The following is an 18062-nucleotide window of genomic DNA, read 5'->3' on the forward strand; positions in this document are numbered from 1 at the left end:
GACCTGGATTTCTGCCCAACTAAATTTATTCTCATTTGGGTGACAGTTGTGATCCTAATGTTACATGGTCAAAAGTTTCCATGTAGTCCTAACCCGATCCTTCTATTTTACTAAAATTACAATTAGCCCTTGTATATTGTGCCTTCTATTATATGAGATGTATATGTAGAATTTTTGTTATTGTCTGTTGTTTCTCTTCTAATGGATGACACAACTTCAAAGTATGAACGGGGCTTAGGCACATGGCTGACATATGGCTCAGATATATTTTTTTTATTTTTGGAAAAGCTTTGCAGAGAAGTGATAAGGCTGGGATAGAGATACATAGGGACAGATTTATAACTAAGGCAGCTTCATAAAACTCCCCCATAGTGCCTATACTTTACCTGCATATATCTCCAATTATAGTCCATGCAAAGCAGAAAAAAGTGGCATGCTCCATACGACTCCTTATGTACCATACATATTGTAGCTCTGTAACAGTACACATTAGCCATATTGTCCCTAGTCCTAGGAAGTTGCTCCACTTTCATTCAGTGGCATATTCTTGTATGTAAGAGCCCTTACACTGTATTCACACCTTCTCCGTCATATATGTGACTCCTTTTTTTACCGGTAGTCTACTACATAGTAGTGCAACCATGGGCTGACGCTGGGGTGGTCAAGTATCATCTGTGTGGACTAACCTTGAGTACATGCTTATAGTATCCTATGCCATAGGTGAACATTGTAGGTACATGCAGGTATTTGTACGATGTGACATTTGACCCTTTCTTTGTTCAGCTGTAGTTAAAATAAGAAAAAACCTTTTGGTAACCTGACTGTGCAGACTACATCTTGGCTGCTGATAGTTCATTGATTTTTTTTCTCTTCTCTCTTTAAGCGCCAAGGGTGGACATGGAGGCCCTAGAGCTTAGATAACAAATGAAAACCTTTCCTGTCTTAGAGCAACAGAAGCAGTCAATGCAAATATAAAAAATGATGCTTCCTAGTGAGTGTCTGTGTCCACAGAGCCTTACGTCTTGCCATCATGAAAAGTGATGGCTAGTCAAGGCTGCTCCGCGCTGACATGGATGAGGTATAGTGTTGGAGTTGCACAGTTAATCTGCGAGTGGTTGACACTGAAGGTAGTGAATATAACAGTATCGACCTGCTTATCTGTCTCACCTGCATTAACCCCTTGTTTTGGGGCTTTTTTTCATTACAAATGCATCTGCATCATTGTAATCCAAATTGCATAATACAACTATATGGTGCTCATTGTCAGATTATTGTTCAGATGACTGAAGGTGCAATATCTGTTCCCATACGGTGGGCACGTTTAGTGTTTATTCACATGTATAGGTTTTCTTTGGGTTTTCTGACAGCAAAATCATGGATGGATCATAGAATGAAAAAAAAAGGAGGCTACTTCTCTTTCTTTTTCTCTATCTAGTTTTCAGGACAGGAGACGGTAGAACAAACTTCCAACTCTGACTCTTCTATTTTTCCCAATGACCGATGCTGTCTTCTTTACAAAAGACTGGCAGCCATGGTCAGGCACAAGCAGTACAAATCCTCTAATGATTGATTTCCTATGAACGTAAATATGGAACAAACTATCCATTTATTTATACAATATTAATTAGTAGTCATTTTGAAGCCAGAGTTAGATTCAGTAACTTTTTTTCAATTGTAACTCCAATCACAATTGGACCCAACTCTGACTTCAAAGTGCTGTTGGTTTTGGCTTTAAAAACTGCATCAAACAAGAACCTGAACAAACCCTGCATGTCTGAATATACATTTATAGTATAAGAATATTTGGCATTAAAGGCCATTGTGAGTAATAGTAACCTATTATCTCAAAACACAAGAAGAAATACCAAAAATAATAACTTTATTATTACAAGTCATAAATTTAATAAAAGGGGACGAGGTCGCGGCAATCCAAGGAGACACAAAGTTACAAAATATCACACGAATAATTAATCAAAGAATTAGATCAGAATTCATATGGTAACGTCATATATAATAAATGACAAGGTGATGTGATATATAGTAAATAACAGATAATATCTATGCGGCACACATGAATAAATATATGATGGGATCAGTAGGCAGCTGTGCCGATAGGATACATATTAATAGAACGTAACAATCAGTCTTGTCAAATACATAGAAGAGATACAACTAATCCAAGTTAGTACAAATACATAAGTAGTAAATACGAATAATGCAGCAGTTCATCCAAAGGATTGGCCACAACCTCCACTTGCACCACAACGCGCGTTTTGCCCCTACTTCCTCAGAGGGCTGTGAGGTAGAGGTAGCACTGCTGTATTATTGTTATGTATACTTCTGTGCTTGCTTAAATAGGTGTATCTCTTCTATATATCTGAAATGACTGATTGTCACTCTGCATTAATATCTGTCATACTGACATAGCTGCCTACCGGACTAGTATAGTTACTAAGCCGGCCACTACATGTTTTATGGACTCATGTTCTAATAATCAGAATTGCAGGGGCACTTTCCCTGTAAATCCCTTATATTTATTAAGTGCATATGTTATATAGTTACTTATCATTTATTTATTCATGAATTACATGTGTGCTGCGCAGGTATTATCTGTTATTTATCATATATCACGCCATCTTGTTATTTATTGTATATTATGTTAATATTATGAATGTAAATCCAATTTTTTGATTACCGGTAATTAGCCGTGTGATATATTGTAACTTCCCGTGTCTCCTTGGATTGTCCGACCTTTGCCCCCTTTTTGTGTTTCTCACGCTTAATTTCTAACTATTTTTGTAATAATAGATTTATTATTTTTGGTATTTTTTTCTTGTGTTATCAGGTTATCATTAGTTTTTTGGGTGTATCTTGCCTTCTTTCCCTTAGTGGGCAGAAGTATAGGATGTATACTCATTGTGAATATTAATTGGGATGTAAATAGATTGTTAGCTTCTTCCCATTTCATGTCGGCGTGAAGCCCCCGCTGTGTATGTGTAGTGACAGTGCCTGTAATGCCTTGCTAATTGTAAGCCGCATGTCAAGAGTGATATTGGTTAAGGCGGTAATGCTGTTTGTATTAACAGAGTCTGACCGTCTATTTAGAGACCTGCACCTTCAGTTACACACTGTCATAGTAAATGTCAGCTCCACTGCAGTGCCCTGTGGCAGACCGCAGAGTCAAGTTCCATGTCTTGCCCCCAGAGTGGCTGTGTCAGACGTCTTTAGGGAATGTAGGATCTTTGCAGATGGGAATTACACATTTGTCCTGTACTCGCCAAACTTCTACCTCGAGGATAGTGACCTGAAGAGCATCACCCCTCAGAGTCAGGGACTTGCTTTGCTTTATGGAGCTATTCATACCCTTAGAAGAACTCCTTGTTTTAAAGTGAAGTTACTTCACTGCCAGCTTGACAGTCTTAAGATAACTTTGAGGCATAAACATGCTGATGGCAGCTGAGATTTTAGCTCCAGTACTCATCTTATTGCACACATACTGGATGTGTACTGCCTACAAATGACATTTTAGGGTCCTTTATGACAAGCAGACTGCATGACATTAATACAGTCCTACTAGGCTTACTGTGAACGTGCTTCATATGTAGGTTCTGGCAATATACAATTATACTGATGTGCTACCAATGGCTGATACTTATCTGATCTAAGCCATAGCTAGTGGCAAGGCCATGGAGACGCTACAGGTGGCTATATATAAAGGGTAGGCCGGGCAGCGGAGTGGTTAGTATTGCTGATCTGCTGCTTTGTGGGCACCATCTGCATGGAATTTGTATATTCTTTTCATATTCTTCTTGGTTTCCATACACATTATGTTAGTAGGTAAATTGATTTTCCATGGAATCGGTCCTTAGTCACCTGCATCCGGGTTAGGATTGTTTGGTTTTCAGTTTTGCTGTGATATCAACTAATATATGTGAAAATATTCTAAATCTAAGAAGTCTTAGCATATAATACAGTAGTTTATTGCACAGTGCTGCAGTTGTTTTACATGGCGGCTCCCTGAATTGGCCAGATCAATAGCCTATATGATCATCTGTACAAACAATCCGACCGTCAACATGGCAGGAGATCGATGGAATCTGCTCAGTTATGCCTTTTATTATGCAGTATTAGACAGATCATATTTGTCTGACAATAGTCTGCTGTTGGTCATGGCGAACAATCGCATATTACGGTGCGTTGGTCGAATGTGGCCATTTCAGCCAAGTCCTCTCTTAGGTGTTCTCGGTAGCCTTAGGGTTTTACCAGTGGAGTTGGGGAATATGTGATGGTGTTGTGTTCTCTGAGTAAACATTCGTGGTGTACACAAGGGCCTATAAGCATGGCTTTCATTCTGTTTTGTAGAACTTGTTTTGATGTATTGTCCTCTAGTGTATTTCTTGAGGTAAAGCATTGCTCTTACCGGTGAGAATAGTCATTATATCATGAAGATAGATGAACTCAAGTATATAGTTCACTCTCCTTCCCGCATGTTCCCCGTGCACCTGCCCTACATACATCCCATATTCCCTTCATATCTCTTTACCCTTGCATTGAAGCAAAAATGAAGACAGATAATGTGAGTGCTGTTTGTCTTTGAGTTAAGCCCTGCATTCTCCTGTATACCAATAACTTAAAGAAACACCCCAGCAAAAACACCTGTCACTCTCCAGACTTCTTCTTTCTATACTGTACTCATATCCCTGCAATTCATCTTGTCCTCTGCTCCTGATCGGACACCATCTTGGCTTCTAGATTCCCTTTCTCTTTGCTCTGCTATCAATCCCATGATGTCTTAGAATAGCATCATAGGGGCATCTAGAGACTGTGCTATATCTACCTGCTGGGAGCATTGTAAATATCCTTCTCTCTATAGTCTCCTAAGTAATAGAAGAGACTATGGGGGGATTCATTAAATCCGCTACACCACAAAACTGGCGTATGCAACTACTTAACGCCACTTACGCTTTTGCGTTGGCCTTAAGACTTTTCCGAAAGTGGTCGGGATCACCACTTGTGCCATAGTCATCAAGATTTACACCAAAAAGTGGTGTAATGGTTGACAAAATGGTAGCCTTGGGGGTGTCGAGAAGCAGTACCTAATTAATCTTGAGGATCAGCTGTTGAATTAAGAGCTCCCATCACTGGTGCAGGGGACATACTAAATATGGCAGTCTTAATAAATCATCCCCTATAAGTTTGTAGTTAAGGAGATTGAGCTGTGAGCTCAGACATTATAACTGTGTGACAGGAACTGTCTGCTCACCCGCAGTCAGTGACAACAGTTTGTTTCCTCCCCCCGCGGGAGAGTCTGTGTGGAAGTCAGGAGTTACTGTCAGGACCCTTTCACATGTGTGCGCATCCAAGGAGAGCTGAGTTATCACAGTATGGAGTCCGATAACATCCAAGTGCATTCACATCTATGGGGCTTCCAGATCCCTTTATGGATGATTGTAGGGAAGGTCCTATTTTGCTCCGAGTTTCATCTGACTGCATTCTGGGATAAACTCTGCCCTCAAATCAGATACATACTCAGGTCAGAGTGAGAGTCCATGTGACCTTACTGAAGAGAAGGTTTCAGACAGAAGGGAATGACAAAATAGGAAAATACTGGCTGAAATATAAAATATATATACATATATATATATATATATATATATATATATATATATATATATGGGTTTATATAGTGACTTTCAGATTTCACAGCTTGTATTATACAGGATTTACGAGAACAGTACCACAAATGTCAGACTCGCTTGTTGTCCTTTAGTAGACTGATTGTATCACCTGTCATTTGCAGCAAATAAAAAATACCGCATCCATATGTCTACCATATCTTTATGATGACATATGTTATAGGTATATCCTCTCTATGATTACAGCACATTGCCTATATACACAGGTACACCGTTTTTACCTGTCCATAGTGAAATGTGAGAAGTCACGGACATGAGAATCACCTGTGTAGTGTCACTCTCTCCTCTGACTTTAGCCTTACAAGCGGAGTGTATTGCCTTACCCGAAGCCAGTAGGAAATGTATCAAACCTCAGGCCACAGTCCATGCACACAACCTGTCCAATATGTGCATTTACATGGGGAGTGCACGCTTCCATAACATGAGTCTAATGATACACGTTACAATAGGAGGCATGGCTGGTCAGCCCTATATGATTTCATTAGTCTTGGTAGTTAATTCAGATTTTTTTTGTCTATTTGTGCTATTATCTGGTAAGATATGGACAGTAACGTGTGAAATATATCTGGTTCATGCAGCCATTTACATATATTCTGGCGTTACCTGCGGTGTCTATACCTAGAAACCTCTCCTGACATGACCGATTAATAAATAGGTGTATTTCTCATGCAATGACAATTTCTGGAACATCTTTTCTTGTAACACTCTGCCGCTTCGCTGTTATTCCTCCTGAATATTTATGAGTAAATTGAAAATTGGGTGTCAGCGTTCTCCTTGTTAAAGGGGTGTGCCCTACATAGTCCGACAGTGTCAGCACTGACTGGGCAAAGTCAGACAATGTAGAGAGACGCCCCCAACTGGCACAGGATGTTAATTATTCATCCATTTCAAGGAAGACTAACTGAGCACAGTGCAGACTTGTAAGAAAGATGCCGCAGAATTTCTCTTATATAAATAGTACACGTATTTACTAACGCACAAATACTGGGTGCGGCGGCGGATCCTCTTTAAACTATATTTGGTCTCAAAATTATACAGGAGAATCTCTAAATGCAGGACTGGATACATTGTGTATGCGTGTAGTTCCCTCTCTCTAGCTTTATTTATGGATTTTTTGGGTCATTTTTAGCATATCCTTCTCTTTTGACCTGCCATGTCTGAATATATCTCCCACTGTTCTATTTACGCCCCTCTCTGTATTGTCAAACAATTGGCGTGTGCTAGGTGTTGTCAGAGAGGCGTGTTGTGCCCTGCAAGCTGCAAACAAATTGTCAAGTCACTTGTGGGTGCCTGTAAGCCGAGCCCGAGTACAGAAGCAGGCAGTGTGCGGGGTGTCCTTACGTGACTCCTGCATTCTTCACAGGCAGCGGCAGAGCCGAGTGCTTCTGAGGTGATGTCACGTGTTCACACATATAATTACCAAACCTTTCGTAATCCTACAGTAAACAGTGTACAAGTCTAGGGACTATTACATTCTCAGCAGTCGAAAAACCTCATGAATCACAAGTGGAAAATAATGCATGGGCAGTACACAATCCACTTAAACAGGGTGTAGAAAATAGGACGCAAATCCACAGGACAAACCACCCATGGCAGGGTTCAGATAATAACCCTTCATTTAGCAGAGGTACTGTAATTCTATGGTAAAAAAGCATCTATGATGTTATTTCCTGCTGGGAGCACAACGCGCTTTGGGTTCTTGCTGTGGACAAACTGTATATATAGGAGAATATGATACGTGCATGTACGGAGTACTTACAACTATTGCCAGGGTGCACCCAAACCTGTATAGCCTGGTCTCCAGATAACGTCAGTAGGTGCGCCTACATGTCTATATTGGCACGTACATATGGACAGAATGGGTGCAGTCAAAACCACATCAAATTAGCATCAGAAGAGACTGCCAGGGCCTTGCAAAGGTTTCATAACTCGGCCACCCCCACAGTCCCCGCATAAGGGTTTCTGCCAATAAAAAAAAAAAAGGTATATCCCCTAACCCTGTTTCCATGGAGCTTTCTGTAGGCACTGGCGGTAGTGCTGTCTACGGCTTTGCGCTCATTGCACCTCCATGCTGTAGACTTGATAAGCTGAAGCCTGAGTTGTGGAGCATGGAAATAATAGTCCTGTGTTCCTACATTGTACTCAGTTTTATCTAAATTTTAGGCTAAGGACCCATGGAGCGAGACCCAGCAAAAACGCTACAGGGAAAAAAAAACGCGGCATTGAATTTTCCCTCTTTGACTTTCTGCCCCTTTTATATACCGTACATATGGAAAAAGCCATGTAAAATTGACATGCTGCGATTTTCAAAAACACAGGCATTTTTAAAGATGCTGATTTTTTTTCGTGCAATGTGACTATGGCTAATCCCATCCACTTTGGAGGTACTGTAAGACGATGCCTTTTCACAACGTGGGGCCCCATCCTTAAGATGCAGATAGAGTGGAAGTCGTGGCCTGCTGTCCAAATCAGAGGTCCAGCGCCAAAAACGCAGGATGGTCATACTGACTCTGTGTCTGGTACCACAAGGCCCATTTGCCCTATGGATTTGATGCAGTTTTTGGTTCAGTTTTTTTTATTTTACATGACAAATATATTTAATGTATTTCACCCGTGAAGCATTAAAAACTGTACCAAAAAGTTAAGATGAAAGAATTTTCCAATATACTTTCTATATCAAGTCCAGATCAATGCTTGCTCTCATTCATTCTACTTACTCCCAGTGGATAAAAATCAGTCCATGGTCATGTGATGTACAGTCTATAGTCATGTGATTATACAGTCCATGATCATGTGATGTACAGTCCATAGTCATGTGATTATACAGTCCATGATCATGTGATGTACAGTCCATAGTCATGTGATTATAGTCATGTGATGTACAGTCCATAGTCATGTGATTATACAGTCCATGATCATGTGATGTACAGTTCATGGTCATGTGATGTACAGTCCATAGTCATGTGATTATACAGTCCATGATCATGTGATGTACAGTCCATAGTCATGTGATTATAGTCATGTGATGTACAGTCCATAGTCATGTGATTATACAGTCCATGATCATGTGATGTACAGTTCATGGTCATGTGATGTACAGTCCATAGTCATGTGATTATACAGCCCCTGATCATGTCATATACAGTCCATGGTCATGTGATGTACAGTCCATGGTCATGTGATATACAATCAGAGGTCATGTGATGGACACACAGGTGCACAGCTCATTACAGTCAGCACAGACATCTGCCTGGTAATGAGTTGTGCACCTGTGTGTCCATCACCTGACCATGGACTGTATATGGCATGATCATGGACTGTATAATCACATGACTATGGACTGCTTTTTATCCACTGGGAGTAAGTAGAATAAATTGCGGCAAGCAGAGATCTAGAAACCATGAGGAACGGATACAGAAAGTGTCTTGGAAAGTTGTAGATTTCTCATTACACAAACATTTGTCTTTCAATGCTTGTCTGAAAGTGGACAATCCCTTTATTAGTCAAATGAATATATCTTTTAACCACAGCACTATTTCTCTATAGAAAGACATTTTATAAGTTGTCTCTTTGTAGTTACATAAACTTAGTGCAAATAAAACTGAAATATTACTATTCAGTTTTGAGGTACAGAAGGATTTAAAGGGGTTTGGAAGGGTTTGATATAGATGTCCTGTCCTTAGGATAATCTGGCATGGCCACTAAATGGTGTATGGAGCCTTCTGCTCTTGACTCTGTACACTGTATAGTTCTGGAGACTGTCAAGAATAGCTGATGTCGGACCTCTCCCCACCAATCTGATATGGATGACTTATCCTAAGGATAGACCATCAGTGTCATAAACAAAAACAACAAAGTCCTGTTCATGGTTCTAGTACAGGGATTCATTGAATGTTATCTTTGACTTATTTAAAGGGCCTGTATATTACAGCAATGTGCCGTGAACTCGGCTGTGAGAAAGTACCAAGTGCCAAGGGCAACTCGTTTTCACAGATCCCTCATAGACTTAGTCTTAGTCTTGTTCTATCATTTATCTGATCGGTCACACGGACAGTTAAATAAAAAAAAAAATGGTGATGTGAATAGAGCCAGTATTTTCTATGGGGCCGTGTGCTGGCCCTCACTAAATGGCTAGCACACAGCCAGCAAACCCTATAGTGTGAATAAGCACTATTACTCTTCCATTAAATGTCTCCTGCACAGATAACGTGACCACTGCAGTCAGTCATTGGGCGCATTTTCACTTGAAAACCATACATTTTTATGTAAAAACCCCACATGCATTTTTATGCAACAACGTACAGTGTACACACACACATGTGACCACGGAGGTCAGTGACTAGATACTGGGGTAACGTGAGCAATGAATGACGCCATTGCTGCAGGACCGGCAGTGACACTGCAGCCACGGACGTTCATTATTCTATACAGTTTTCTATCTTGAGATAACCCCCTTATGTGTCCGCTGTAAGGTCGCGTATGTAAGCTATCTTTCAGAACTAAAACGGATCATAAATATAGACCTTCTTCGTGTTGGAGTTTTGACTGGCACAGACTGGTTTTTAGGGAGTGGATTCTACTTGGAAATAGGGAGAGGTTTGGACGATTTGCTTATTTCCTTGTAGTGAATATTAGTAAGAAGAATCTTATGCATTGGCAGATTTCCCTTACCAAGAACAAGCTGTAATCCGGTGTCTCTTCTATGAAATTAACTATTATAAATGGAGTGGGGCTGAGCCGCAGTACCAGGCACTACCCATATAAATAGGGGGCACTATTTCTAAAAAAAGAAAATCAACCCTTTTAATTTCCATGACATCCAAAAAGCTTTTTTGCCTCTTAGCAAAAACAGCAATATTTCGGCAATGGAGGCACCGAGGAGAAAACACTGTTGCCTGAATCTCGTGGTGTTTTCCCTTTGTGAATCTGGGGAATATCTTGCTGAAATATCGCTGTGTTTCTCAGTGTGCAAATGGATCTTTGGATAAATGATGGCGTCGCTGCTTACCTTATTGGAGCAAGAGCCATGCCCTCATTGCTCCAAGGTTCTAATTTATATATTGACAAAAACAGAGGGGGAAACACCGTTATTGGTTCAGATGACCCTAATCTATCTGCAGAGCTAGGTTGACATGCTGGGAACTGGTAAGAGACTTAAAGCCAGAACTTGGCCATTCACATTTGGCCAACACCTCAATACTTGTGCTCGCTTGTCTCGGTCAAGTGTGCATGTGCTTTCAATGGTAAGACATGAGTAAGTCCCTGCCAGACATCTCTAATGGCACGTTATCTCTCCTTGGAAAAATGAATATAGGACTCATTGAACGCCAGCAGCCCAGTCCTATCTATTGTGACCTCTACCATCAAGGGAGAGTCGGGAGGACTCAATCTTACGTGTATGCGTAGCTTTATTCCATCATAGACAGTTACCAGGCAGACAAAAGACTCCCCTCTATGTGTATTACATCCTTACTTTATACTTATACATGACTTCAAGCACACGTTCTAGCAGTGTAGCTCTGCCTGGGACATGTTCTATGACTGCTCCTTATATTCTGTGACCTCTCCAGCTATATCTGTTAGGAGACAACAGTCCGTGGTCAGACAGACAGGAAGTGATGCCACGTAGCTGACAAAATAACATGCCATGACACAGGGGAGTGACTGACAGTACATAGCATGTTGTATGTGTCATATAAATGACTTGTTGTTTTGTCACTTTAAGGATTTCGCCCCCATTTTTTAGGTCTCATTTGCTTCAGTATTAGTAAGGATTTCCCGAAAACACCAATGTAAATTACCTTCCATTAAACTTTCTCTCTGTCCTGGTTTTGGCATAAAAACTTTGAGCAGAATTTACTGCTGTGTGAACATACCCTTCGGCTTTGTACCATAAGGCCAAGAGCATATTCTGCTTTCAGCCATTGATAAATGGTAATAAAAATAACCCTTGCACTCATCTTGGACATACCACTCGATGTTACGAAATGTTTTTTTTTTACGTTGTCAATATGTATAATTTATTGTATTGATCTAGATATTTTTTCTTTATTCTTTGTAATTGGCGCTGTATAGTTCAATGAAATGCTTTGAAGGTACCTGAACAGTGCCACCCAGTGGTCAAACTATGCGGAGCAGCATGTTTATACAGTATAAGCAAGCTTACTCAGGCTATACTACTATAGTACAGAGTTTCATTGAATATTCTGTTTTTCCTTATCATTTATATAATATTAGTGGTGTACTGTGATAACACTTATACAACTAAGTAGTTAATACAGAAAGATCACAACTTCATGTTCTGTCTAATCCAAGGAGTACCTGTCATTCCTACATTACGAGGCCTAGGCGCCTTGTACGTGCTCTTCTTGTATGTAAGCACTGCTTTGTCCAGGATTTTGTGCATATTACAGTCATGTCACTAAGTGTTTTACATGTAGTATATGATCTTCATATAATGAAGTGAATTGTCTGCCTGCAGGATCGGAAGGCTGTTTGATGGAACGGAGCCCATTGTCTTGGACAGTTTAAAGCAGCATTACTTTATCGACAGAGATGGCCAAATGTTTCGTTATATACTGAACTTCCTGCGCACATCAAAACTTCTTATCTCTGATGATTTCAAAGTGAGTAAATCCTGTTCCTATTCAGCTATCACATTTTCACATTTGTAGGTGATAAGAGTTATATTTAGCTACCTAAATATGTATAATTCTTTCTCCAACAGTAACAGGGCTGGTAATCCATGGACTTGTATGTAGGATTGCAGATGTGTCCTTCCGTACTTGTCCTCTTGGCTAGACACTTGTATATGTGTCACAAGATGATCAGATTTTCAAGACAATATTGATTTGTGATATTGTGTCACAAGGTAATATGTTATATGTGGACACAAGGCGATTGTAATGTAAGTCGCAGAAACATAGTTACAGCAGCTAGCATGTTGCAGTATTGTATCGAGTCCTTAATATAAATCTGAGCTAAGCAAAGGGTAGACACATATGTAGCAGACTCCCTTTAATACAGAGAGTTATCAGATCTTCGTGCAAATTTTTATAGCAATACCAATGCATACCAGATGTAGCTATGAAGTAGTGTGTATAAAAGCAGTGCTGTTAATGGAAGTTTTTTTTATTATATTTTGATTTATCAGCGCTTGATTCTTATATAAAGGGCCGTCTCAGGACAGACTATGGACAGGCCTCTAGATATAGTCTATCTGAGCCAGCCTGTAGGCACAATGTTCCTAGCCACTGATACTCTGCTCAGTGGATTGGAGTGGGGCAGACCCAGCTGATCAGTCATTGACATATCTTAGCTGACACAACCCATTTTAACCTCTTTAAAGGTAATGCATATCTGCCAACATACTCGAGTATAAGCCAAATTTTTCAGCCCAGCTTTTGTGCTGAAAAAGCCCCCTCGGCTTATACTCGAGTCAGCAGAAAAAAAAAAAAAATTATTTAGGGGGGGGTGTCTATGACCAGCCACAATATCAATGTATAGAATCTCCCATGAAATAGTGCAAAAGAAAAAAAAATTTAAAAAAAGTAAAAGTTCTAAATCCTTCCTTTCCCTAGAATACATACAAAAGTAGAAAATTACTGCAAAACACAAACACATGTTTTGTGTCTGAAAGTGCCCATTCTACTGAATATAGGGTATCTGCAGTGCTCCTGTTCTGTCAGGAAGGGGTTAATAGGAGCACTGCAGATACCCTATATTCAGCCAGGCTGAGTTCCAAGTGGGGGAAGAAAAAACAGTCCTCAGGGAAGGGGCAGACAGGCAACCAAAACACCCCCTCCCCTTTCCCAGCACCCAGCAACTACTGCACCCAAAAACTCCGACCATTTTCATTTTCGAAATTTTCCAGTAGCTGCTGTATTTCCCCCCTAGGCTTATACTCGAGTCAATAAGTTTTCCCAGTTTTTGTGGTAAAATTAGGGGCCTCGGCTTATATTCGGGTCCGCTTATACTCGAGTATATACGGTAAATAAATAGTATTGGCGTTTATAAGAAACTTTGTAAAAGTGAGAAATGCCTCTTTCTGCTCTTATCAGGTTGTCTTCCAGCTCCTTCTTCTTTTGCTAAAATAACTTTCACTGCTCTGTCTGTCTCAAGATGGACTGAAGGTCACATGACTCGGATGACTATCTATCCCTAGAGAAGTCTATGGACAAGTCAGTGGGAGGAGTGAGCAGGAAACATGGGAGATACGAGAAAAAAACACACACTTTAAGGCTGAATAGAAATGTACATTACTCACATCAGTACGGTTCAGTACTTCTCTATATAGGTCCTTTCACTAGTGTATACAGTACATGGCAGCTAGTCCCCGCTTACCAGTTTAGAGACGTCTCCATATTCCAGCTACAGCATGTAGAGGGACAGACCACTAAAAAGACATAAAATGACCAGATGTAGTATAACTTCTCATGTACACAGATGGTAGCTCACCCTCAAATGGAACAGATAAATGTTAAACATGGCTATTGTCATTTACTCTATGTCCTGTGGAAGCATTGATGGACGTCAATACGTTTTATTTGTATTTTCATTGCACTATTCCAGGATTATACATTGCTGTATGAAGAGGCCAAGTACTTTCAGCTTCAGCCCATGCTTCTGGAACTGGAGAGGTGGAAGCAGGACAGGGAAGCTGGGCGTTTTTCCAGGCCCTGTGAGTGCTTAGTTGTCAGAGTGGCCCCAGATCTCGGTGAAAGGATTACGTTGAGCGGAGACAAATCTCTAATAGAGGAAGTTTTTCCAGAAATCGGGGATGTGATGTGTAATTCGGTTAATGCGGGCTGGAACCACGACTCTACGCACGTTATTAGATTTCCGCTCAATGGCTACTGTCACCTCAACTCTGTTCAGGTAAAAAAAAAAAAAAACTGCTTAAATTTATATGGTATTTTTGTGCTCTTAGTTTGTCTGTAGCTCTTGTGTCTGTCTGTTTCAGGGATAGGATAGGCAGCATACAATTCCCTTAACAAAGTCATGTAAACTGTTTTTTGTATTTCTTTACTTGCTGAACTGTTGGGGTACATTATACACCCCAGACTCTGAGCGTAGCATCATTTTATACTTTAGCGGCCATGTCTGCCTTCACAACTAATTGTACATGAAAGAAATTTTTTGAGGGAAGTCCTCAGTAGTTGATACCTTTTTTAATGGTTAACTTAAAAAATTTTTTGATGACATCGAGCTTTCGAGACTCTATAGAGATCTCTTCATCAGGATGGTATAACACAATTTCTGAAGTTAGGCATATATATACACATATATACATTATTTCAGGCCTCAGTGCATCTAAAGGAACTTTATCTAAGATCACAAATTACCTATAGTTTTGGTTGTGTGTATACAGCTCCTCTGCGTGCATCTTCATAGAGACAGACAGCAAACAAGTGCTGTGTAGTCTGATTCTACAGCCTTACTCTTTTCCATCTGTCCCCTACATTTTTTCCATTCAGCATGTTAGGTCAGGTTCACATTTGCGCCTGGTCTCCGGTTTAACGAATCTGGACAGTTTCCGTATTCTGCCCCGCGAAACTGGACAGGGGACGGAAACCTGTGTGCGTCTTCTGCCTGTCCGCATGTAAACTTTTTTTTTTTTTTTTTTTTTTTTTAACCGAACACAAAGTCGGACATGTAGGACTTTGTGTCTGGTTTCCTCACGGACCAGCAGAAGACACTCATGGAGGGTCACCTTTGCAAACCCGTTCAAGTGAATGGGCTTGAAAACTGACCACCGAGTTTCCGTCTCCTGTACAGTTTCACAGAGCAGAAGACGGAAACCCGCCGCATTGGCTAAAGCAGAGACCGGGCGCAGATGTGAACCCGCCCTTACAGGTAGTGGGTGACAGACAAAAGGGAGTACAAATTGGCCCCATTGGCTTCTTTGGAGAAGTTGAATGATTGACATGAGATTTATTTTATACATAAACAAAAGGTTTAAGGAATGTTCACATGTGGTGGACACCAACTTTTGGAAAATTTATTAGTGTAAGGACACAACCCATTTTAGGTTTTGTTGATGCAGTTTCTGAAGTTTCTGAAGTTATGGTATCACTTTTTATTAAAAACTTAAATTTGTGTCCCTATGCTTACAATACCAAAAAGTGGATGAGTTTCTACTAAATATGTAAAGAAAATATACACAATGAAATTTGACAGTTTCTTCTGCCAATTTCCACAATGCATAGTGTAAAATCTGCCGAAATTCTGCTACGAAATCTGTAAAAAAAAAAAAAAAAAAAAAAAAAAAAAAAGCACACTGTATTAGAGTTGCATGCTCCGCTATTGAGAATATTGTATAGTAGTTTTACAATGTTGTACGTTACTTCTCGGCCTGTCTTTATGGACATCATTGCCTTTTCTTTTTCTAGGTGCTGGAGAGGTTGCAGCAACGTGGCTTTGAAATTGTGGGCTCATGCGGTGGAGGCGTTGACTCTTCTCAGTTTAGTGAATATGTACTGAGACGAGAACTGAAAAGGACATCTCGCGCACCTTCTGTTATTCGAATAAAGCAGGAGCCATTAGATTGAACAGACACTTTTCTTATGCAAAATTGGACAATTTCTGAGCAGTTGGGACTTGGATCCCATAATCGACACTGATTTAAAGACATTTCCGTCACCTCAAAAGACATTAAGAGCTGTTACACAGCGGTATCAGGAATACACGTCACGACGGCAACTGCAGGATGTTCAAATAATAAACTCTAAAAATACAAAAGGGTACTGTAATACTACACTTTATTCCCACCCAAGACCATGTACACATGCGCATATACCATAAGATGACTTCTGTCCATAGTTTGTATTCTGTTCATTATAGAATTTTAGCCAATGAAAAGAATCCTTCAAAGATGTCAGGGGCTGAGGACCCACACCGACCCCTTCAGGAGCGCTCCCAAATTCACTTATACTTGGGTTATTTATACAAGCTAGGAGATTATTTATAAAATTATTAGAACGAGGAGGCGGTCCCTGTAGCAGCCAATCAGATCACTGCTTTATTTTAGAGAAATCACTGCTGATTGGTTGGCACAGGCAACAACCCTGTCTTTTTGGACTGTACCATGGGCTCTGGGTACTACCAGTCGGAGACCTGGCTACTGCCAGGTGAGACATACCAGCTTCATGCATAAAGCCATTTTATACCTTGTTTATGCCCCCCTTTAATTTACTTGGAACAAGTTTATGATCTGTATCTGATCTTTATTTATGATGGGTTTATAAAAACTCTTTCTAAAGAAAAAAAATGTTCTATTTGGTAAACCACTCAGCTTTTTATTTTTTTTGGTAAACTTATGGCCTGAATAAAAGTTGGAGCCAAATTACGTTGCTGTAGACCAAACCCAGTCTACCCCAGATGAACATGAATTGACAACTTGTGCACCTTTTATCTATTTTGACTGGTGACATTGGCCCAGTTTCATAGTTTTGCCTGTGCCTGTTTTATTTTACATGGAAGATGAGCCGCCATTGGTACCATCATCATAGCCAAAGTGCGTCCCCTACTTGCATGTTGGCGATGGCTATACTGGCGATGAATTTCTTTACTGATTAGTTATTAAGTGAGTGTTAACTGGGCGCAGATGAATTTGGGCTGTGCGCAGTGTCACCTCTTCTATTTCTATCCAGATATGTGTATGAGCATTACAAAATTTGGAGTGAACCTGTTGCCTACACATATTGAAGACAGCACAACTTAAATCAGAAGGATAGTATAGCAACTGGTGGCCATTATTTTATTTTTTTTATGAATCTTTCATAAATGATTGACCTTACAGAATTTTATTCCTAGATTTGGCTTGAAGTGAAATGACTGGTCCAAAAATAAAGTAAAAGTCTTCACTGCTCTATGTAAGAGGTTTCTGGTAACAGGAGAGAATGTTCACACACACAAATAACTGGCTCAGCTAACATTAAAGGGGGTTCCCGGGACTAGAATATTGATGGCCTACCCTCGGGAGATTTGACTCTTGGCACCAAATAGTTTAGGAGCAGCTGTGTGTGAGGTTTCAGCTCAGACCCGTTCACTTAAAGGGGTTTTCCAGTTTCAGCATTGTTCCTATAATGAAACAATACACTTATCAGATATATTTTCTCCATCAAGTTCTCATAGTTATCTGGCTCTCTGCTTGTTGTGATTCATTGTTCACCTCCAGGGGATACAAATCAGCGCATGGTGATGTAATATACAGTCCATGGTCATAGGATGGACACAAAGGTAACCAACAAGTAAGGCCAGGTAGTCACGTGTCCATCGTTCAGCTCCACCAAAACAGCAGTCGCCCACAGACCTCATAAACTATAATGGGGTCCGGCGGGTTTCCACCATTTTATACTGAAACTG

General features: G+C 40.3%; 1 protein-coding gene across 2 annotated transcripts in view; it reads left to right on the top strand.

The window, feature by feature from the left end:
* Nucleotides 1–17764, top strand: part of KCTD1 (potassium channel tetramerization domain containing 1) — a 101096-nt gene extending 83332 nt beyond the window's left edge. The window contains exons 3-5 of one of the 2 annotated variants that reach the window (XM_075270601.1): nt 12178–12322; nt 14268–14573; nt 16088–17764. In XM_075270601.1, coding sequence (XP_075126702.1) covers nt 12178–12322; nt 14268–14573; nt 16088–16246 — 610 coding nt within the window. In that variant the 3' untranslated portion in view covers nt 16247–17764. The remainder of the gene's footprint in view (nt 1–12177; nt 12323–14267; nt 14574–16087) is intronic. The other variant, XM_075270600.1, reaches the window with a different exon arrangement.
* Nucleotides 17765–18062: the final 298 nt, after the last annotated feature.

Source organism: Leptodactylus fuscus, chromosome 4 (assembly GCF_031893055.1).
Source record: "Leptodactylus fuscus isolate aLepFus1 chromosome 4, aLepFus1.hap2, whole genome shotgun sequence".
Lineage (NCBI taxonomy): Eukaryota > Metazoa > Chordata > Amphibia > Anura > Leptodactylidae > Leptodactylus > Leptodactylus fuscus.